The sequence below is a fragment of the Tursiops truncatus genome, chromosome 6 (assembly GCF_011762595.2).
Source record: "Tursiops truncatus isolate mTurTru1 chromosome 6, mTurTru1.mat.Y, whole genome shotgun sequence".
Classification (NCBI taxonomy): Eukaryota; Metazoa; Chordata; class Mammalia; order Artiodactyla; family Delphinidae; genus Tursiops; species Tursiops truncatus.
The window spans coordinates 25,770,375-25,793,348 of NC_047039.1; the positions used below are offsets into that span (position 1 = coordinate 25,770,375).

Consider the following 22,974-nt stretch of genomic DNA (forward strand, 5'->3'; position numbering starts at 1 on the left):
CACTCAGCCATAAAAAAGAATAATGCCATTTGCAGCAACATGGATAGACCTAGAGATTATCATACTAAGTGAAGTAAGTCAGAAAGAGAAAGACAAATACCATATGGTATCACTTATATGTGGAATCTAAAATATGATACAAATGCACTTATTTACAAAACAGAAACAGACTCACAGACATAAAAAACAAACGTATGGTTACCACAGGGGAAAGGGGGTGGGGGAAGGATAAATTAGGAGTTTGGGATTAACAGATGCAAACTACTATAAATAAAATAAACAACAAGGTCCTACTGTATAGCACAGAGAACTATATTCAATATCATATAATAACCTACAATGGAAAAGAATATGAAAAAAATATATATATATACACATTTACATTTCTGAATCACTGTGCTCTACACCAAAAACTAACGCAACATTGTAAATCAACTATACTTCAAAAAAAAAATTTCCTCTATGTTTATAAAGAAAAACAGTTAAATATCAAAAGGACAATTACAAAGAGAAGACTCCTTATTCCTGAGAGAAGGCCCAAGAGAGACACACCTGCCATTTCAGTCTCAAAGAACCCAACGAGCGACTGCATAAAGGACAGGACCCACCGGTCTGTGATGTTGGTACTTTCTTTAACCATGTTCTCGTTGTAAAGGAATTCCATTTCTTCCTCCTAGGAAGTGACAATTATTGAAACATTCTGCATGCCTGGGGGAAACTACTGTAGAGAAATGAATTTTTTAAATTATTTAAACTGAAAGAAGTATCCAAACAAATCAAAAAAACACCACAAAAACCCAGACCCTGTTGGCAATCTAAATTTCTGATTCTTAGCGATATTTTCCAAGTAAACTCTGAACTTGGAACATTAAGTCCTCAATTAATGAATTACATTTTTGAGTGAACTAAAGAGAATTTAGGAAAAAATGATTCCTATGCACCAAAGAGTAATTATGAATTAAGAAATATTCCAACATCTTGTTAAGTAGGCGGTTTAGTTACTTTGAATCTGAGGAAGGAAGGACAGCAAAACTGGCTAGGACTGGACAACTGTCTGTAAGTTGAAAATGAGTACTAGGAATTAATGTCTTTGCTTAAATTATTTTACCGAGAATGCTCTATTCCACCCCTGCTTTTTCCTTTGCAAATCCTCCTCGATCCTGAAGGCCTACTTTACCTGTCCCTACTCAACGGCATCACCATCAGGATGGCAAGGCAGTGACCATGCTGACTCTTGCTCTGATGCTGGAGCCTGCATCTTTCTGCCATGCCCAGATGAGCCCCAACTATGAGTGGTTTGAACCAGCCTGTGTTCCTGAATCCCACACCAGCAGAGGCCTGCAAAGTAGACCCACGTTAGCACTGCTGGCCTGAGAGGTGGTGGGATCCAAAAGATAGGAACACTAGGGATGTTGTTCCCAAAGCCTTGTTCTTCTTGGGAGGGTTCATTAGCAGAATGAGATGAGCCAGAGGCAGCAAGAAGTGACCAGCCTGCTGGAATGCAATGCTCAAAGCTTAGCTCTCCAACGAGTTTCTCAGGAAGGAATAATATCACATGTTTAGTCAGAAGTAGTTTACTAAGGAATTCTACTTTTAATGTGTTGGAGATAAAAAGATGAGTGGTACCTGAGCCCTGACCCCAAATGGAGTCTAGGAAGCATGCACAGGCACATGTGCAATGAAGCCTGCTGGCCTGAGAGCAGTTAGTAGGGGCAAGGGAAGGGGCTTCTCAGAGGATGCCTCCCAGGCCAGCACGTAACTGCTCTGAGGCACTTTCTTATATATCAGAACCACTATTTTTCATCCCAGCAACCCAATGAGAACTTCTCTCACTTTCAGAGTTTCAGCCCAAATGCACTCATCAAGTGGCCTTCCCTGACCACCCATCTGCAGCAGCCTTTACTAGGCGCTCACTCTGATAGTAGCTGACTCTTTACTGGCTCCCCTATCACTAAGTCCCCAGTACCAATTTGGCTGGCTAAATGAATATCCAATGCAACTCTTCTTCAACAGGTGAGGCTTCTGTGTCTTGCAGAGGTGAGCATCTATCCAAATGGTGAAGTTCCAGTCCTGTGCTCTTGGCCCAGCATGGACCCCAGACACCTGTCACACTTTCATCTATGGCCTCCCCAGTGGCTCTGAGCCCCCACCCACCGGGCCTGTTAGCTCCTGTCTCCCATGGAGCTCTGTTTCACAGCTGACCCCTGACCATCTTTCGCAAACCCAGCTCAACCCAGCTCCGTGGGGCAGACCCTACCCCACAGCACTGCAACCCACACCTTCTGTAGCCTCAGGACGTTCTGGATGAAGAAGCGATAGGCATTGTACCAAGGTAGCAGCACATCCTTCAGGACATCTCGAACACCCTCCTCCTTAAAGCGGAGGTTTTCTGCTCTCACCACAGGGGAGTTAATCAGGTATAATCTGGAAGAGGAGAAAAATTACATGGAAAAGAGATGTAGACAGTAAACCAAATATTACTGACATGTTGACAGGGCAATACCCAAATCAGCCCTTTTTCTACAAAAGTGGGGAATTATAAATACGCTTCTAACAGTCAATTTAAAACCGACAAAATTCTTATTTTGTGTAAGAGACCTAGCAAATTATAAAGGGGAGACCAAAAGTGCCACACCAAAATATGGCACTGAACTAACCTAGAAGCATGCCCTGTGCTGGTCCCAGCACAGGCCTCAGGCAGTATGGCAACACTAAGAGGAAGAAGCCAGGCCCTCCTTCCAGGACATATGTGCAGGCATCAGGGATTCACAAGGAACAGCCACATGTGCTCTGCCAGCACAGAGGGACGCAGGGGGCAGAGACCAGGGATGTTGTTAAACATCCTACAGGATGTTCCCTTCAACACAAAGAATTAAGAGGCCCAAGTTGTCAGCTATGCCAAGGTGAGTCTAACAGATAACTGGGGGTTGCAGGACACCGCACTAACTGCTCCTGGGCAACATGGCAACCGTGAACGGGCTTGCCCACTGCCCCTGGGTGTGGGTCTCCGTGTTCGTAACGGGAAGATGCTGAATAAGATCTCTTTGGTGCCTTTTAACCTGAGCACTCAACGTTTATGACTATTTCAAGCAGTATCTCACATTTCTCTAAAAACTTTTCAGTATTTTTATTTGCTCTAGCATAAATTGTACCTCATACGGCTATTTGAGGAGTAAGTGTAAAATTGAAATAAATGATATAAGAGAATTCTAATATCAATAAGACAGGGAACCTATAGAAGGAATGAGGGAAAGGCACCAGCAACTAGCCTGGGAGTACGTGTGCTGCTTAATAAAATCCAACACACAGCCTCCTTTTCCAAAAGACCTATAGATATAGAAACATCTTTACTATTTAGAAAACCACCTTGGGGGATTAAAGTCAACACCATACCGATGTAATTCTCCATGTAACAGATGTGCATTTTTTTAAAAAAGCTAATTATAAACCAAATTAATAGAATGATTAATATCACTGAAAACATGATTAACAGAATGTAAGATGCTTAATAAGAAATGACAAATACACACAAGGCAGAGCACTGGTTTGTACCTGAGGGCATCAGCACCATATTTTTGAATGACTGAAAGTGGATCTGGATAATTCTTTTTGCGTTTGCTCATTTTTTGGCCATCACTTGAAAAATAGAAGGGAAACACCAAATAAATAAGTCAACATCACAGTTTATATATGGTTACAGATTATCTACTAATTGGAATACGTAAGTGCAAATGGGACACAAGCTACTACTAAGGCACAACAATAGGTTGTTAAAGCTTGTTTTTGAATACTGTAGCGAGTCAATGGAGAAGTTTCGGGATAAATGGCAGCAGGAAGATGCCAGAGTGTAAAAGTGAAAAAACACAGCCTTGGCATTTATCCCAGAGAAACGAAAACTTATATTCACACAAAACCTTAGAAAGTTCACAGCTTTATTCATAGTCAGCAAACACTGGAAACAACCTCAATGTCTCTCAGCTGGTGAAAAGTCAAACTGTGGGTCACCATGGAACACTGCTCAGCAATGAGAAAGAACTACGGATCCATAAAACCACCTGAGGTATCTCCAGGGAATTACAGTAAGCAAAAAAAGCCAATCACAAAAGGTTATATATGATATGAATCCATTTATATAACATACTTGAAATGACAAAATTACAGAGATGGGGAATAGATGAGTGGTTGCCAGGGGATGGGGATTAGGACTGAAGGCTGAGGTGGGAGGAGTGTGAAGGGGTGGGGTGGGTATGGTTATAAAAGGGCAACAGAGGCATCCTGTCATGTTGAAACAGGCCAAGTATCTTGACTGTGCTGGTGGATACAGGAACCCATATATGAGATAATATTGCATGCAATAGCAAATGAGTAAAACTGGGGAAATCTGAGTAAGACTGGTGGATTCAATCAACATCCTGATTGTGACAATGTGCTAGTTTCAAAAACGTTAACCGTTGGGGGAACCAGGCAAAGCACACGAGGGGTCTCTATTAATTTTTACAACTATAATTCAGTAAGATTTTCAATTATAAAAAAAAAGTACAGACTATAGAGCCAGACTGCCTGGATATAGAACTAGAATTTCACACTCTTTTGCTGTATGACCTTAATTTTTCTGCACTTCAAATTCCTCAAATGTCAAAATGGACAATGAAAGGACCCATTTCAAATAGTTCTGGGGATAAATGAGTGAAGATGTGTAAATGTGCAAAACAGAGCCTGGTACAGTGCCAGGTGTCATCCCCCGCCTTGAACAGCACATGAAGCAAGGTATCTAGGTATAAAAATTTCATTTTCTTCTTTTTATTTGTTTTTACTTTTAATGACTAGAGGCAGTAGAAGGAAAAAATAAGACTCCTCTATAATAAGCCTCTAGAACCAATAGCTTCCTTATATATTAAAAACAGGACAACAAAAATCTATATTAAAGGACCAGTGTACAGATTTAATAAGAGCTATAAGCAAAAGTACTTTATAAAATTCTAAATGACAAATGTTATTTTATCACTAGTAGTATCATGGGACACATGTCCTCCCCTCTGTCCTCCTCCATTAGGCTTAGCTCTTAATGCAGTCCTTCTCCTAAGACAGAGGAATATGTAGAGACAGAATGTTACAGGTTGAGAAGAGCACAAGGCAGGAGTTGGATGAAAAGGGAGAGCAGGAAGAAGTATAAAGGCAGAAGGAAGGAAGAGAATAGGAACAGAGCTGGGGCATTCCTGAATCCCTTTTAAACAGAGAATGGTTAGATCCAACCAGAACATGCTGAAAGAATAAAGGAGGTCAGGAACTGCAACTCATTATTACACAAGGGAGTGCACCTGCCTTGCCAGGACGAGCCCATTCACAATCACATTTTTGAATGGCGGCCGTCCAAAGAGAGCTGTGGCCAGCACCAACAGGGTGTAAAACCTGGAAAAAAACCCACAAACAAAGAGTTCAATAAAATAAGAAAAGGAATTCAAGCATAGGAAAAAAAAAACTGTGTTTACTTATTGGACTGAATTTCTATTTTAGGTAAGTTACACTTCTTGATAATCACAAAGCAATGGTTCTTGATCCTGGATACATCAGAATCATCTGGGGAGTGCTGAAAAATTAGGCACAGGACCCACTGCAGACCAGTCATATTACAGCTTCTCACTAGAAAAACTAAAATGAACTTTATTTAAAGCAAATAAAGCCCTAGAATGAGGTACTGACCCCCTGCTGGGGACAGTACTATCATCTTCCTTGGGGAGCTAGTTGGACAGCCACAAGGCAGAGCAGGGCAGCACTGGGTGGCCTCTCAGGACCTCCCAGAAATGCCAGGCTGGAAATCCAGAGATATGTTGCCTTTAGCACAAGGTCATATGGGACAGTCTGATGACAAAAGATGAAAAAAGCACTCTCATCCAAAAGTTAAAAGCTAGTCTATATGAACATAGAAAATGTTTTTATTCTATCAGATATCATGCATGTTTATATGCTACCTAGATTGTTCCCTAAAAGAACTCTATCACATTCATGTAAGCTGTCCCAGTAAGTAATGCACTTGTGTCATCTCCGACCTGATTTTGCATCCCAAGAACATCACCAGACACAACTAATGAGGACGGAAATCAGACAGGTCAGGAGGACCCTGGTTCCTATGAGAGGCAGCCCATACCTGACAGAAGGCGAGGGAGGCAATGTGCACATGGGGACCCACGTGAGGGCTTTTAACAGTTGCCAGACATGGCAACTCCTCAGAGAAACAACTTATTGGTGAGTCATCTGGCCCTCCCTAAGAAGAGGAGTTTGTATATGGTAGCTGTTTCTACAGAAAAATGGATTGGAAGCTGAAAACATTAAGAACATTAAGTCTGGAATTCCATCAGTTTGTGATGACTACAAATTGTAAAGAGAAAATGATACCAACATTCTTTTAACACTCCTGCAGAAACATTACTAATGAAAGTATAATTAGAACCTGGGTCAGCCAAGCTCATGCATGAAGAGAAGGTAATTCATCTTTTTCTAATTAAGAGGATGAGGGTACTGCTTTAGATAAGGCATCAGATAAAACCAATGCCAAAGTCCTCCCCACCATGTTTTTTTTTTCTTTTTTAAGAATTTTAAACCTGGATTTTTTAGAATGTTATGAGGCCAGCCTTAACATCTTAGTACATTTTCAACTAACCCTCCAATTTGTAGCACCCACTCCAGTCAATTCTATGTAAATACCCACTAAACACTTGTGTAAATGATTTGAAGTAAACAAACTAAGGACACATTAATAGTTTTGTATCACTTAACCTTTCCATACACCAAAATCTCTGTATTCCAAAATGTGAAAGAAACAATTCAAACTCTAAAACTACAGCCCTAATAGAGTGTGAGATTCCTGCTCAAAAGACACTTTTATAGTATGTTTAGTGGTGAGGGGCAGAGGGCAGGAGCAGAGCCTGTCTTGTTTTTTTTTTTTTTTTTTTTTTTTGTGGTATGCGGGCCTCTCACTGTTGTGGCCTCTCCCGTCGCGGAGCACAGGCTCCGGAAGCGCAGGCTCAGCGGCCATGGCTCACGGGCCTACCCGCTCCGTGGCATGTGGTATCTTCCCGGACTGGGGCACGAACCCGTGTCCCCTGCACTGGCAGGCGGACTCTCAACCACTGTGCCACCAGGGAAGCCCAAGCCTGTCTTGTTTGACACAATCTCCCCAGCACCCAGCTGATAAATGCTAAATGCTCAGTAAAATACCTGTTAAATCAAATCAGTAAAACACTTTAAAGAGGGACTTCCCTGGTGGCACAGTGGTTAAGAATCTGCCTGCCAATGCGGGGGACACAGGTTCGATCCCTGGCCTCAGGAAGATCTCACATGCCGCGGAGCAACTAAGCCCGTGCGTCACAACTACTGAAGCCCGCGTGCCCAGAGCCCATGCTCTGCAACAAGAGAAGCCCTCTAAATGAGAAGCCCGCGCACCGCAACAAATAGTCCCTGCTCGCTGCAACTAGAGAAAGACCACGTGCAGCAACAAAGACCCAACGCAGCCAAAAATAAATAAATAAATATGCTTTAAAGAACAAGAAACATACCATCCTCTGGTTTGGTCAATGCCTTCAGCAATGAAATCTGCAGGAAATGCATCCTCAAACTCCCTCTTGTTTTCAAATGGATAATGAATTTGAGCATAGGGCATGCTGCCACTCTCGAACCAACAGTCAAACACTTCAGAGATGCGATGCAACAATCCCTTCCCACAGCGTGAAGGAATGGTCAGATGGTCAATGCTAGTAAACAAAGAAGTAGCCACTTCTATTAATTTTAAGCAAAACAGAAATTACAGTTTAATTGCCAAGAGGAAACACAATGCCCTCACAGCTCTTTCATATGCATCTGCAAACAGAAATATAGGCAGTTATCACAGGCTTTCAGAGAGCACCATCAGGGCTCCATCTGGAAGGTTATATACCAAAGTCTCCTGACATCTAACTCAAGGACAAGAGGCCACCTTTCCTCAATATGACATGAATCATCAACAACGAAGTAATTCAGCAAACTAGTGTCTGATTTCTACATGTAGCTCTGTGATCTGATACAGAGACCATGTCTAAACAGGCTACCTAGCCCGATATGAACTGAAGTGAATCAAACATTCAGAAACTGACCTCTCTCTGTGGAGATCTGAGATCTTTGCTCCTGACAGTTCTTCCAGTTCTGTCATTGACCCAACACACACCACCTGTCAAAACAAAGTTAAAAGGCCTCAGAGCCGAAGATCAAACAGAGTTAATTTATGTAACATTCATGTTTAGGTTTAGAAACCTTTGATCTTCATGAGTTATCATCAAGGTGGCTTACCTCATCAAAGACTATAGGTCACTGACTGAATTGGTGAGCAGACCTCACTTCTTTGCTATCTACCCCTATATCAGAGGGATTCCCAACAAGGAGAGAATTCCACAGCCATCATCTCAACGAGTATTTCTTGAGGGTCTACTATGTCCAAATCTCTGACAAAAATAACTAGCATAAGTGAAATGCCTAGACTGTTACTCTAAGGCATCTTAGTTTGCTCCTGGCACTTGAACTTGGCTCTTTAATCTGAAACCTTCTCAAGTCAAAGCTGGGACTAATTTATTGTGCATGAACTGGACCAAATAGTCAGATTGCAAGACATTAGGATTATACTCATGTAAGGAGACTGGGAGATGGGCCCAGCAGGGGCATTCAGAACAGGGTGAGTCATCTAACAGGGGCCGTGTAGCCGGGCTACACCAGCAGGAGCTGCTGTGGGTTCACACCCAGAGGTCATCTACTACCTAATGAATACCCACAGCCTCTTTCTCTGCACTTCCTGCTCAGTCCTGTAAAGTCCTCTGATTCAGCTACTTCACTGTTGCCTTTCAGGTCCCTACTGGAGATTTACTGAGGTCCCTGGGCTGCTGCTGCTGCTCATGACTGTTCTAATGCTGTCAGCATTGGACAGAGGGAATACATCTATATACCTATGTATGTATTTATTTAGAGACACACACACACACAATTTGATTTTAAATTAAAGGTCTGCAATGTTTTGGTAATTTTTATTATTATTATTATTTTTTTTTTGTGGTACACGGGCCTCTCACTGCTGTGGCCTCTCCTGTTGCAGAGCACAGGCTCGGACGCGCAGGCTCAGCAGCCATGGCTCACAGGCCCAGCCACTCCACAGCATGTGGGATCCTCCCGGACCGGGGCACGAACCCGTGTGCCCTGCATCGGCAGGCAGACTCTCAACCACTGCGCCACCAGGGAAGCCCACTTTGGTAATTCTTTTAAGTCATCCTTTTTTATCACTAATAGGGCCGTTTTAATATGCTGTGACTTTGTGCAGCGGGTGGAGTCTCTATTCTGTTCATCAGAAACTCAAAAGGAGAAAAAGAGTTCTGAGCAACACAAGATAAACAATGTGAGGAGTTTCCCGAGAAAAATACAAATTACATTTTTCACTTTTACACAGAGGGAAATTTTTTTTTTTTTTTTTTTTGCGGTACGTGGGCCTCTCACTGTTGTGGCCTCTCCCATCGCGGAGCACAGGCTCCGGACGCGCAGGCTCAGCGGCCATGGCTCACGGGCCCAGCCGCTCCGCGGCATGTGGGATCTTCCCGGACCAGGGCACGAACCCGTGTCCCCTGCATCGGCAGGCGGACTCTCAACCACTGCGCCACCAGGGAAGCCCTACACAGAGGGAAATTTAAAACTATATTTAATTAAAGTAAAAATAAATTAAAATCTTAAAAACATATTCTTATTTATGTCATGATTCTAGGAAGGAACAAAGAAAAAAACCTGATGCAATAAGAAAGGGGCAAAGAAAAAAAGAAACCATATTCTTTTACCCCATACTGAGATGCATGAATGAAATGCTTTAGCAAAAATCAACACAAGTAAACACTGCCCTGCCTCACCTCCTCGAAGTCATCGCTGACCCACAGTGGGATAGGAGTGCCCCAGTATCTGTTTCTGGAAATTGCCCAGTCACGTGCATCTTTCAGCCAATTTCCAAATCGCTTTTCTCGCACAAACTCTGGGACCCTGCAATAAACAGATCAGATAACCAATCACATAAAAACATTAGTAAGTAAATTTATAAATTAGATCTGCATAAGCCTTTGTGAACCTAACATTCTGGAAATGCTGAGCTCACTCCTACGAGAATGTCTTCCAAATGGACAGCACCAGAAGACCCACAGAGGCTGTTTCTGCTATGAATCCATCCCAGGAAGATGCTCTGTAATATGAAACCCCACAGCACACAAGCTCTGTCCTGCTCTCCAACTGCAGGACTGCCACAATCCTTTAACCAATCACCATGACGACAGCTAGCCTGATCTTACTTAGATCTAGTCTTCAGGTCATCCATACAATAGCGCTTTTACTGAAACTCATTAGCAAGGGCTCTTAATCACCTACACAGTAAGAGTCTGAATAGGAGGGGTTATGTGTAGCTGGTGAGAAGCTGCCTCTCCAGGCTCACCTGCAGTCCCGCCACTGCACTGTAGGCTCTAGCAATAAGGCAAGTTCCTTAGAATGCAGCTTCTTACCTCACTGCCTCTGTCCATGCCATCCCTCTACTTCGATAACGTTCACCCCGCCACCCTCCTTCCCTCAGCCACCCCCCTACCCAAGGCTCTTATAGCTTCTGACTGGTAAATGACTCCTTATTCTTTAAGGTTCAGCTTTGTAGGAAACGCTGTCAAGCTCAAGGCTGAGTTAGGGCACACCTAGGCTCCAAAACATTTTGTCTTCTCAGGTGCTGCAGTTACCATCCTAGGTCAGTTTATAGGCCTGCACACCTGTCACCACCCCCCCTCAATGAGGCAGCCACACGAATATTCTATACTCAGTGCTCTACCAGGAAACTAAAGAGCTTCCTAGGTATAAAAATGAAAAAACATTTTGCTCTTGAGAAATTCACTTTGCTAAGAAATATAGAAAGCTATAGTTTTCTTTTACTGCCCTGAGATTCTCCCCATTCTTCCAAAATCAAATGCACTATTTCTTACTTCCCCAGAGAACACAACTTAAAGTCAAGCTGGATTCTTGGGGAAAATAAGAAATAGTTATTACCCTCAAAACTCTCAGGGAAAAACATTCTTCTGGAATACACAGATTTAGTTTTGTATCATTCTTGCACCTACAGGTTGAAGTACAGTAGTCCCCCTTTATCTGTGGTTTCATATGGTCTCAGTTACCCACAGTCAACCGTGGTCCAAAAATATTAAAAGGAAAATTCCAGGAGTAAAAAGTTCATAAGTTTTAAACTGCACGTTGTTCTGGGTGGCATGATGAAGTGTTGTGCCCTTGCACTCCATCCTGCCTGGGAAATGAACTAACCCTTTGTCTAGCATATCCAGGCTGTATATGTTACCCGCACACTAGTTACTTAGCAGCCATCTCGGCTACCACATCAGCTGTTGATTATCTCAGTGCCTGTGTGGAAATAACCCTTATTTTTACTTAAAAATTGGCCCCAAAGGGCAAAAGCAGTGATGCTGGCAATTTGGATATTCTCTTACCGTGCTTAATTTATACATTAAACTTCATCATAGGTATGTAGATATAGGAAAAACACAGTCTATACAGTGTAGGGTTTGGTACTATCTGCGTTTTCAGGCATCCACTGGGGGTCTTGGAACATACCCGCTACGGAAAAATGGAGGAACTACTGTAACACCTCTCTGCAGTTTAGATATTAGCTGAGGAGAGAAAGGCTTCTGTTCCTGCAGTGTTTATCCATGAAACCAGTGTACACAAGACATTGTCATATTTTAGGAACTCAACAAGTGTCAAAAGTAGTAAGTGTAAATGGCTTTTGTAGGTATATCCAAAAATAAATGTATATCCTGAAAATGACTACTATTTAAAGCTAATGGACTCTGAGAGTACAGCCAGTTTTCCAAAGTCATTCCATTCTTTAAATCAAATAAATGGCAACTTCTCATTTCCATTGGGTTTAAAAAAGAAAAATGTTCCCCTATATGTCCTGTCATAAGAGGGCTGTTTCTTCTGTTATATAATATTATTTAAATTATTTTGTGTTCCTGAATAAACAGAAAAATAGCTATTATTACAATATACAATAAAAGATGGCTTTTAAAATTACTATAACTTGAGGGAAGTATAAACCAGTACTAACTACATGACAAAGGACATTATGAAGACACATATCTTATTGCTCACCAGTAACATAGGTCATTGTTCCTCAGCAGCTGGTCTACCATATGCTCCACCCGAACGAACCAGCTAGGCACTGCTTTGTAAATGAGGGGAGTGTCTGACCTGTGGAAGCAAAAATGCAGAATGTGGCTGGGCAGACTGAGGTATGCAGGGGCAAAGGGTAAGACTGACCTTTAGTTTCTTACTGATATCATCACCAACTATTAGGCCTTCTACTGATATTTATTTCTATTGCAAATACTAATGTCTATGTCATCTCCCTCCATCTCTCACAAGAAGGTGAAAGCTAATAAGAGAACAAGAAAAAATATAGTTCTGCTGTGTGACAGTTGACTAAGAAATGATGTCAACCTCAGCAAAGAGGAAACACGGGAACAAAACGTGATGCCACTGAACATTCCATTTTCACCCACATCTTTATAGTATGATGTTATATTAAAACTTGCATCACAGGGACTTCCCTGATGGCATAGTGGGTAAGAAGCCGCCTGCCAATGCAGAGGACATGGGTTCGGTCCCTGGTCCTGGAAGATCCCACATGCTGCAGAGTAACTAAGCCCATGCGCCACAACTACTGAGCCTGTGCTCTAGAACCCATGAGCCATAACTACTGAGCCCACGCACCACAACTACTGAAGCCTGCATGCCTAGAGCCCGTGCTCCGCAACGAGAGAAGCCACCACAATGAGGAGCCCATGCACAGCAACAAAGAGCCAATGCAGCCAAAAACAAAATTGCACATTATATTTCTCACTAAATTCCATTAGAAAGTTTTAGAGTTATATCTCATCCTAGAGAACTGTGATCCCAACACAATACATATTGGCATATGCCTGTTTCTTACACCTAAGGAACGAAATAACTTAATATATGAATTCATAAAATTCTCCTTAAAACAAGAATGAAGTTTTCAAACACTAACTCTAAAGGATACAAATGAGATGGGAACCATGAACTGATGGAATGGGCACACATATCAAATGTATCCACAAAGCTGAAGCTTGAGCTACATTTCATCTCACCTCCAGCAGAAAGGGTAGCTGTGGGTGAAGGTGCTGGCAGCAAGAAGTCGACCTTGTTCCTTTAGGGTCCTGATAATATTTTTGTCAGCATCCTATTTAAAAAAAATTTTAAATCTAGCCATTAAAATATCCTACAATACTTAGTAATACAATATAATTAAGTATATTACTAAACTTTGTTATTTTGATACCTTTACTATGAATAAAAGGCACAAATAACAAATGTACTATAAAAATACTTGGTTCACATTTCAGCCACTGTGTAACTTTAAGTACTTTTAAAGTACGTTCCAGACCACTTAAGGCAGTGAAATTTTCAATCAGCAATGATTACCCCAAGGTCACAAAGCCGTTTCCGGAGTCACAAACCAGAGCCCACTTTTTCTGATTTCTACCTTTGAAATTACAGCATGCTTCCTCTGAAGATACTAGACCCTTGGAATGCAGCTGATAATATGTCTATTTTTTCTGATTTTATGTGCTCAAACAAAACAAAACAAAACAAAATCTACTTCCTGGGGGAAAAAAATCCCACATATGGAAGCTATTTAACAAAAAACTGATTAATGAAAGAAGTACGATGAAACCGACACCTTTCTAAGCCATAGAGATACAGACCTTCACATACTGTCCTGCAAAATCTGCCACTTCCCCTGTGAAACAGCCTGAAGCATCCACAGGGCAAACAGGGACAGAGTCTTTCTGAATGATATTGAAATCCATACAGACCCGATAGTCATCCTGGGGAAAAGGAGAAAGGTAGAAGAAGGGAAGAATAAAACAGTTAAGTGTGGGTGTGGCAAGAGAGGAGCATATGAGGCAATAAATTTAGAGGAAAATTTTTCAGTATTCTGACATATAAATGTATCCAACTTTCATTAACCTCTCAACTGAAGTTAACTCAAGGATTATTCAGAGAATCCAGAGCCCTATAGCAGGGTTAGGGGATTAGATCAGTCTTCCCAGCCATTACTTCACAAACCCCTAATATAGCTGAGTGTCCACTAAGTAAGAAGAAACATATGAATACATTAGAACAAAATCAAATCTGATTTATAACAGCAGCATGTATACACATACATGTATGCACAAAGCAGAAGAACATACACGTGTAAGGCATGAACCATTTAGTACCGCACAATGCTTGATGTGCATATGGATTTGCATCCTGTCAAAGAGTGCCTGAAAGGATGGCAACAGTGATCTAAATCCAAATTACTCATTTTACGGGAATTCCCTGGTGGTCCAGTGGTTAGAACTTGGCGCTTTCACTGCCAGGGCCTGGGATCAATCCCTTGTCAGTGAACTAAGATCCCACAGGCCGCGTGGTGTGGCGTGCATAAATAAATTAATTTAAAAATAATAATAAATAAAACAAACAAACAAACCCCAAACTATTCACTTTACAAATAAGTAATATGGGCCCCAGGCAGGCTGGGTTCGCCACAATGCTTCAGGAATACATTTTGAGCAATGTTAACAATAATAAGGGCAAACTGATTATAAAGTGCTATATCAAACAGTGCTCTGAACATCTGACTACATTATATTAGCTCATTTAACCTTTACAATGATCCTGTGAGGAAGGCAGATAGATGTACTAGGTTTTCATCATGTGTTCCCCTCAGACAAACCAGCAAGTATCTCCATTTTATGGATGAAGAAGCTGAGGCACAAAGAAATAACTCAGCTGCAAAGTGGCAATGCTCACATTCAGAACCAAACAGCCTGGCTCCAGAGTCCAAGGTCTTTACCTCTTTGCTATGCTGTTTGAATATAAAATTAAAGGGACTGTCTTGGACTAAATAGTGAAACCAAACCCTGGTTTGACTCCAAGATAAACTGGAAAGCCAGTATGGTTCCACCTGGGCCTATGTTCAACTCTCACTATGCTGAGAGGCTGCCTAGCGTGATGCGACATGTGCATGTGGCACATGACAGCCAAGGGCAATGACAGCCTGGCCATGAAGGAAGACCCTGAAAAAAAAAACAGTAAGCAACACAGACAGGACAAGCCCCAAAGTCCAGCAATTTGAACCATTTAGTATAGAGCAAACAGCCCTACTCGATTCGACTAGCTAAGAGCAGCATTCCTGAATGGAGCCAGAGTAACAGGTAATGTTCAACACGGTCATGTAGAAGTGCATAGACTCTGTGGAGAGATCACATAGCACATTGTCTGGCAAAACCGCAACATGGAAGGTCTCTTGGAAAACGTCTACCAAGTGGGGTTAAAGGCTGAAATTTAAAGATCTGATCTTCTATAACATTAACCTGCCTGGCATTCAGGACAGATACACACCAAGAAGTTACCTTTTCATTATTTATTAACAGTGGAACAATGACACCAGTTGACCCTAAAATTATAATGAATAGCTGAAATTTGACTAATTACTAAAACTCAATAAATAGTATTATCAAGAATGCTTACTTTCCATCTAATTTGAATACTGACCAGGTATTAGGTGATATTAAGCAATTGTTAATTTTATTGGGTATAATGGCATGGTGGCTATGTTAAAAATAAAAGTCCGTATCAGTCAGAGATGCATACAGAAGTATTTGCAGATGAAAGATATGATGTTGAGGATTTGCTACAAAACCCTCCAGCCAAAATAAAAAAGGTGTTGGGGAAGGGGACAGGGAACGAGACAGATATAACAGAAATTCCAAGTTAATAATTAAAGCAGCTGGATAATGTGAACATAAGGAATATTATATTTTCTTTACTTCTGTGTATGTTTGAAGACTTCCATAATAAAAATCCCTGCAGAGATTAAGTATGAAAAAAAAAAAGACCAACGGAGACAGACTAGCTTCACTGCCTCTCTGACAAAATGATCAAGCCAAGAGGAATTTGTAGGTCCCCAGTGGGTGCTACACCCCCAGCAGTACACACTCTTACAGTGTCAGGCACTGTGCTAAACGCTCTATATGGATGACTCCACTTAATCCCTGTAGTTTCCCAGACGGGCAGGTACTATCATTCCATGTCACAGAGGAGGAAAAGGAAGTCCAGACAGGCTAAGTAACTTACCCAGAGATGGCCTGTTAGTGGCAGAGCTGTGACCTAAGGTGAGGTCTGGTTCTAAATGTGTGCCCTTAAACCCTATGCTCTTGTTTTACTCATATACAAATTACATTAAAAGGATTACATTTTTGGAAAAATTACTCTGGGAAAAACTTAAAATTAACCACACTGCATAGCTTTGAGGAAAGAGGTCAAATTCTCCCTTCTGATCATATAGTATTTATTTAGTCAAGAATACAGCAAAGGTGATGGAACCTTTCAGAGTTTTGATGGTTGTGGGAACTGTATGATTCTACGCCCTTGTCAAAACTCCCAGAACTGCATATCATAAATGGCAAAGTGTACAGCAAGTAAATAGTGAATGAATGAAAACACAGCATGCCTTTTAGAAAGACTAAATGCCCAGCAACATTCAGGATTTAGCACACCATTTTCAAAAATCAGCTCAGGGTGAAAAGGAATTACAGATGCAAGTTTTATAAGGTTATCTCTGGGGGCAGTGAGCCTGAAAAGAGGTTAACTCCATAGTGTGAAAAACAGTGAGAAACATCTCTCTTCTCTCTCCCTGTCACACACACACACACAACTCAGTGGCCACTGACGTTTATTTCTCATAAATGCATTTGCAAGACATATACTACTCACAGCACCAAAGTAAGGAGCTTGGTGTACAACCCCAGTGCCTTCTTCCTCCTTCACATAGTTGTCAACAAGCACAGTAAAAGCACCATTCTCTTTACACTGGAAAAGAAAGGTTATCAGGCTTAAAGAGTAAAACAATACCATACCATAATATTAATTTAATAACAGTTTTTGGTAAGAGCCTGAAAAATCTTTTAACATGCAAAATTATTTTCAGAAATAGAAAAGACAGAATAATTCAGATTGGGAAGAAACATGCTAATTCAATACATCGTTTCCATGAATAACAGGTCATCACTTATAAATGAAATAATTATTTGAAGACTTGCAGAGAAAAATTTCTAACTTCCTTTGCCACAAAACTGTGCTTTTTCATCAGTTCTTCCAACCTCACCCCTGCCCTAGAATGCAGTTTTTCGTGAAAATGTCTCAGACGATGTGCTTCCTTAACCATTCACTTCCGGGTATATTTTCAATCACTGCATATGCTTTGCTGCTCCTTTTCCTTTCAGTCCAGCTCAGGTTATTCAGTAATAAAAGGCAAACCTTGGAAGAATCGGTATGGGAGCTGAGTTACAAGTTCTAGTTACAGGTACTCCACCTACTGTAACATGAAGGGAAATGTTCTCAGTTTGATTTTCTTTGTAACAACAATAAAGTCAGGTTCATACACAAACACTACAGACCTACTTCTTCTACCTTTATCTCTTAATATTTCTTTTCTTTGCTTTCTTACCTCTCTGCCTTTGCAAAAAGTACTTTCAGAAATTATTTTCACATTTAATCCTATAATCCTGTGAAAAAGGCATCAGCAGTCTCATGTTTTAAAAATATTCTGGTTGTATTTGAATTTCACAGATGAACAAACTCTGAACAAAGATGAAATGGTTTGCCCAAATCATACAACTAGTAATGACCTGAAAGAAGGTCTTCTGGTTCCAAACGCAATTTTATTTTCAACTATATCACAACTCTTTAATTCTCTGGCATTCACTTAAAACTAAACTTGAAAAATAACTATGAATTTTTAATTGCTATAACCCAAGTCACCTGGAAATATTTTTGGTGTGGTATGATAGGTGCTAAAAGGTGTGTCTTCAATAGTTTAAACATGGAGAGATAATATGTGGGTTCTTAGAATCAGATGTAAGAACAGGGAATACAAAGGTATCTTACTGTTTCTAACTGTAGAGGGTTTCTAACAAAGAAACCCTACATTGCATTCCTATCTCTCGAAGTCCAGTTTTAGATCCTTCCCCTGCCAAGGATGAACTGGGTCAGCATTCACACAGAGAGTTATAGTGCTGTCCTTCAAAGACAGCATCTACTCTCATAGCTCTCACTTAATATTTCAGAACATGTGTATTTTAGGTATACACCAGATGATTTTTGTCTTCAAAGAATTTGCAGCATCTTTCTAAAACTCACCAAACGTTCTAGAAATTTCAGGAAGCTAACTGAATGGATAGTTGTTGTTCTTAAATAACTTAGATCAGTATGAACTGAGTGCATATTCCAGACAGACTTCTGATTTAACCTAAAGTTCCTATCTATTGTGCTCATGTGCATTTTCTGAGAGGGCTGAACTTTCCTTAGGTTCTCAAAGGGATCTAGTGTAAGAGGTTTTAAGACAAATAAAAACAAATACAAGAAAAAATAAAACATGTTATGATACAGAAGAGAAGAATGCAGGAATGATATTTTTCAGAGGGAGAAACCAAAGAAGCATTTCAAAAATTGCTTTTTTTTCAGATGGCACCTGAGTTTAGCCTTGAAGAGTGTCAAGCTGATATGACGTTAAAGCAAGGTGAGGGTTTTTTAAAAAAGAGGAGGAAGACAATAAAAACAAAGGCAGAGAGGGAGGAAAAGAAAGGGCCAGTGTGATGGAAGCAAAGGATATGTTTAAATCAACATTAGGGAATGTGGTTAGGGAGTAGGACTGCCTTGTGTCAACTGGAGAATACCCATTGAGGAATGTGCTGGCAAATGACTACAGGCTCAAGGGAGGGACCAGACCAGGTAAAGTGTTTGGAAATCCATCAGCAGCAACATGGAATGAGGAGTAATGCCATTAGTTAGGAGATAAAAAACATGGGAAAACACTCAGGTGCACAAAAATGTAGAGGCAGATGTGACGTTGTGGACAGAGCCCAAATGGCAGAGATCACCTGCATTAGCCAAACTCTATCCCTACACTGAACCAGAACAGAGGTAAGCAAATATTTTATCATGGGCTATGGTGTAAGGTTTTGTTGGCTAATGCTACGTCCAACTGAAATAATTTCCACATAATGTGTAAAACCGGGCCTGAGAGTGTTGCTCATTATTTCACTCCAAGACCTATAAATAAGAACCAACAGGAAATTCCTGCTGACTTCATTCTTTTGTTGTTGGTGGTGGGGTTTACAGCTACAGCTGTGGATTCTGTTGCCAGAAAATGGAAAACCACATAAAATAGCTTTGTGACTCTTATAAGAACTAAGTTACTAAATGTCTGAGCTTAAAGCACCCACCTCATCAATTCCTGGAAATGAACTCTGTTTACTTTTACACACACAGTTTTGTAAAAGCACTACCTTAAGTTTGTAAAAACAAAACTCAAAAAACAAAAAACACCTCAACGACTTGCCTGGGTGATGTGTGGACTATAAACAATACAAATATACACACATTAAATCTTATCAAAGTAACTGATTCCTTATGTAATCTGAGAAAAGTATTTAAAAATTCCTATAGGATTTTAATTATTAAAGCAAGAAGGCAATACAAACAGAATTTAATTTTTGTAATACTAAGATTTTTGGATTTAGGCACACTTGTACAAACAATATAACAATAAGACAATATAAATACCACTCCAGTTATCAAATACTTGGGTTGTGGACAGCTCCTGTGGTAGAAGTCTCTAAGCTCACCTTTATAAAATAGTCAAACAGCGGTCTGTATTTCTTGCCTTTGAGATAGGCACCAGGCAATCTAGAAAAAAGAGAAAGGCAAACTCACAATTAAAATTATCAAAGAAATGAGGCTACAGCCACATCAAGTTATCATTCCCTTCTGGTTTCCTCGTTCCTAAATCATGAGTGCTGGAACGTGTGACCTGAATGTACTTGGTATTAGTACTTAAAACTAAACTTGCATAATATAGCTTTTGGGCAATAAAGTATCTCACTTTTTAAAGCTAAAGACACACATGCACGTGCACACACACACACATACAAATCAATGAGGTGTATATTCACCTTTCAAGGATCTCATAGTCACTCTCCAATTTATAGAGGGCTGATAATCTGGCTTCCATTAAAATGTATAATTTTCCTCTGACAGCATCTATGAGAGCAAGGGAAAAAGTGGACTTCAATGATATTCAGGCTTTGGCTTACGCTAAAGACATGCATCTGCATATTTTTCCCTCCAGGGGCTCCTATATCACCTGCATCCAATGTGCTCAGCACTGACAGAGGAACACCACAAAGAATGCTAGGGCACACGTGCTTTCCAAATACGAAAAAGACAAAAACATCAAATGCTGTTAAGGCAGCTCATCAGTTGTTGCTAACTGCACCTCTATTCATTTTAAGTAAATTAATCTTTTCTCCTACCAAAAGTAACATATATGAGTGCTTAAAATCCGTAACATTAGCAAACCAAGAAGAGATCACAAAGTAAAAGTTTCCCATAATCTCATACTCCCCACCCCACCCCGCCCCCGCCTCGACACTATCGTTTCAGTGTCTATTCCTCCAGGTGTTTTTCTACGTATATATCAACATACATATTATGTAAACATGTAACTTAATAATTATGGGATATAACTCAATACAGTTTTGTAATTTGTTTTCACATAATACATTGTGAACATTTTCTCATATGTTAGCACATATAGATTCTCTCATTCTTTTAAATAGCTTCTATAGTATTCCATCTTATGGAGGTACAAGTTATTTTTAACATATCAATTAATGCTAGACAATTAAACTGTTTTCAAATTGCTACTGCTATGAATACTGGGATAACGAATATTCTTATACATGTCTTTGTACCCATATTGGAAACATTTCTGAAGGATACTATCCTAGGAAGAGAAAAGCTGAAACAAATGCATAAACATATAAAATTTAATAGATACTGACAAATTGCCTTACAAAAATTTAGGCTAATTTAAACGCCCACATGTAAAGTATGACATACCCAAGAATATACTAAAGCTATACCTAAGAATATACTAAGGCTGTAAGAAAAATGAGTATCTATGGATCCTTGTGAAGGCCTTTGCAATTCACTGAAAAACTACCACAAATAATGTTGCCATCCACCAGTTCTGACCTCACAGGAACTTCATTATAAGTGGAGTCTATATTTTCTGAATAAAACACAGAACACATGGTACACAAGAACACAAGAAGTAAAAGAGTTGTATGCAGGCAGATGAATGACATGATTGAAATCTCAGCCAGATGGCCTTTATGGCTGTCAGGCTTACTACGGAATGGCCATGATCCACAGGCAACTCAGGAAACTTATAACAGACAGAAATGCACTTGCAGGGAGAAGCAGCAGTAGACACCAGAGCCAGGCTCTATGTGGAAACAGCTCCTTCCCAGTTGATATCGCTAGAAACCAACTCTTGGTCTTAGCTACTCCTAAGGCACAGCTAAACAATGATAAAAATATCTGACGCCCAACACTTTTCCATTCCTTTCTCAATATTCTTCCCTTGATAGCACAAGCTATTGTGAATCAAGTTAACTGTCTTGTAAGATGGATTCTTTTTCTGGCTATGAGTTTTTCTTTTCTTTCCCTGACTTCCCCCTGCTCCCCATAAACTATAGAAACCTGAAGGTACCAACCTTCTTTTTTCATATAAATCTCTATGGAAAGGGCCTCATCAAGACTATGGTTAACTTGACCACCAGGAAATATTTGAAAGGTACAAAGTTCTCAAGTTCTGGTACCAATTCTATGATACTATGATATAGAGTAAGAAATATATATTTGGTCTTAATCCCTGTTCTGGCAGAGCTCTTAAAACCCTTGGAACTTCCTAAGTGGTGGGAAGGTGTCTTTTGTTACGTTAATGGAGTGACTTTTGTAAAACCCCTAGGTAACCTAAGGATGGTGAACCAAGCACATGGCTACAGGGTTGGAACTTTCATACTCCACCTCCAGCCCCCTCTGGAGAGGAGAGAGGGGTCAGAGATTGAGTTCAATCTCCAATGGCCAATGACTTAATCAATTGTGCCCATGTAACAAAGCCTCCATAAAAACCCAAAAGGATGGGGTTTGGAGAGTTTCCAGGTTAGTGAACGTATCCACATGCTATGAGAGTAGCCCACCCCAGTTCTGGGGAGAGAAGTTCCTGTGCTTGCGACCCTTCCAGATCTCACCCTATGCACTTCTTCATCTGGCAGTTCATGTGTATCCATTACAATCTCCTTTTATAATAAACCAGTAATCTAGTAAGTACAATGTTTCTGAGTTCTGTGAGTTGCTCTTCGGACCCAAGGAGGGCGTCATGGGTTGGTGAGAAGCCCAGGTGACAACCGGAACTTGTGACTGACATCTGAAAGGGGGCGGGGGGGTTGCAGTGGCAGGGGGAAGTCTTGTAGGACTAAGCTCTTGACCTGTGATATCTGACTCAAGCTCCAGATAGCTAGTGCTTGAATTGATTTAATTGCTTGGCGGTGTTGAGAAAACACATACTGGAGATTCCTAATAGCAATGATACGCCACCCCCTTCGAATCTCAGGTTCTTCATCTGTAATAGGAGCATGATGTATAAAAGTATTATAATCTGAAAAGTATATGAAATTTTTACTTTTTATATCTCTGTACAACGTTAATTTTTTTGTGTTAATTTTAATGTTTTGTGTTAATTTTTCAATCAGAAATGAAAATGCTCTTAGAGGTTATTTTTCTGATTAAATCTAATACTTTTTCAAAAACTTCTATTTTTACTCCACAAAGAAATGTAGGACTTCCCTGGTGGTGCAGTGGTTAAGAATTCGCCTGCCAATGCAGGGCACACGAGCCCTGGTCCAGGAAGATGCCACCTGCCATGGAGCAACTAAGTCTGTGCGCCACAACTACTGAGCCTGC

The 22,974-nt window shown here is 40.5% G+C and overlaps 1 protein-coding gene across 4 annotated transcripts in view; it reads right to left on the reverse strand.

The window, feature by feature from the left end:
* The window catches only part of IARS1 (isoleucyl-tRNA synthetase 1), an 84,321-nt gene that overhangs the window by 37,537 nt on the left and 23,810 nt on the right, over positions 1-22,974 (reverse strand). For all 4 annotated transcript variants that reach the window (XM_019940483.3, XM_019940484.3, XM_019940482.3 and 1 more), the window contains exons 8-20: positions 20,118-20,205; positions 19,791-19,851; positions 16,879-16,974; positions 13,821-13,943; positions 13,203-13,294; positions 12,184-12,282; positions 9,909-10,035; positions 8,127-8,200; positions 7,554-7,748; positions 5,323-5,409; positions 3,553-3,636; positions 2,280-2,424; positions 553-673 (exon numbers count right to left, since the gene is read on the reverse strand). In XM_019940483.3, the coding sequence (XP_019796042.2) occupies positions 553-673; positions 2,280-2,424; positions 3,553-3,636; positions 5,323-5,409; positions 7,554-7,748; positions 8,127-8,200; positions 9,909-10,035; positions 12,184-12,282; positions 13,203-13,294; positions 13,821-13,943; positions 16,879-16,974; positions 19,791-19,851; positions 20,118-20,205 (1,392 nt within the window). The remainder of the gene's footprint in view (positions 1-552; positions 674-2,279; positions 2,425-3,552; positions 3,637-5,322; positions 5,410-7,553; positions 7,749-8,126; positions 8,201-9,908; positions 10,036-12,183; positions 12,283-13,202; positions 13,295-13,820; positions 13,944-16,878; positions 16,975-19,790; positions 19,852-20,117; positions 20,206-22,974) is intronic.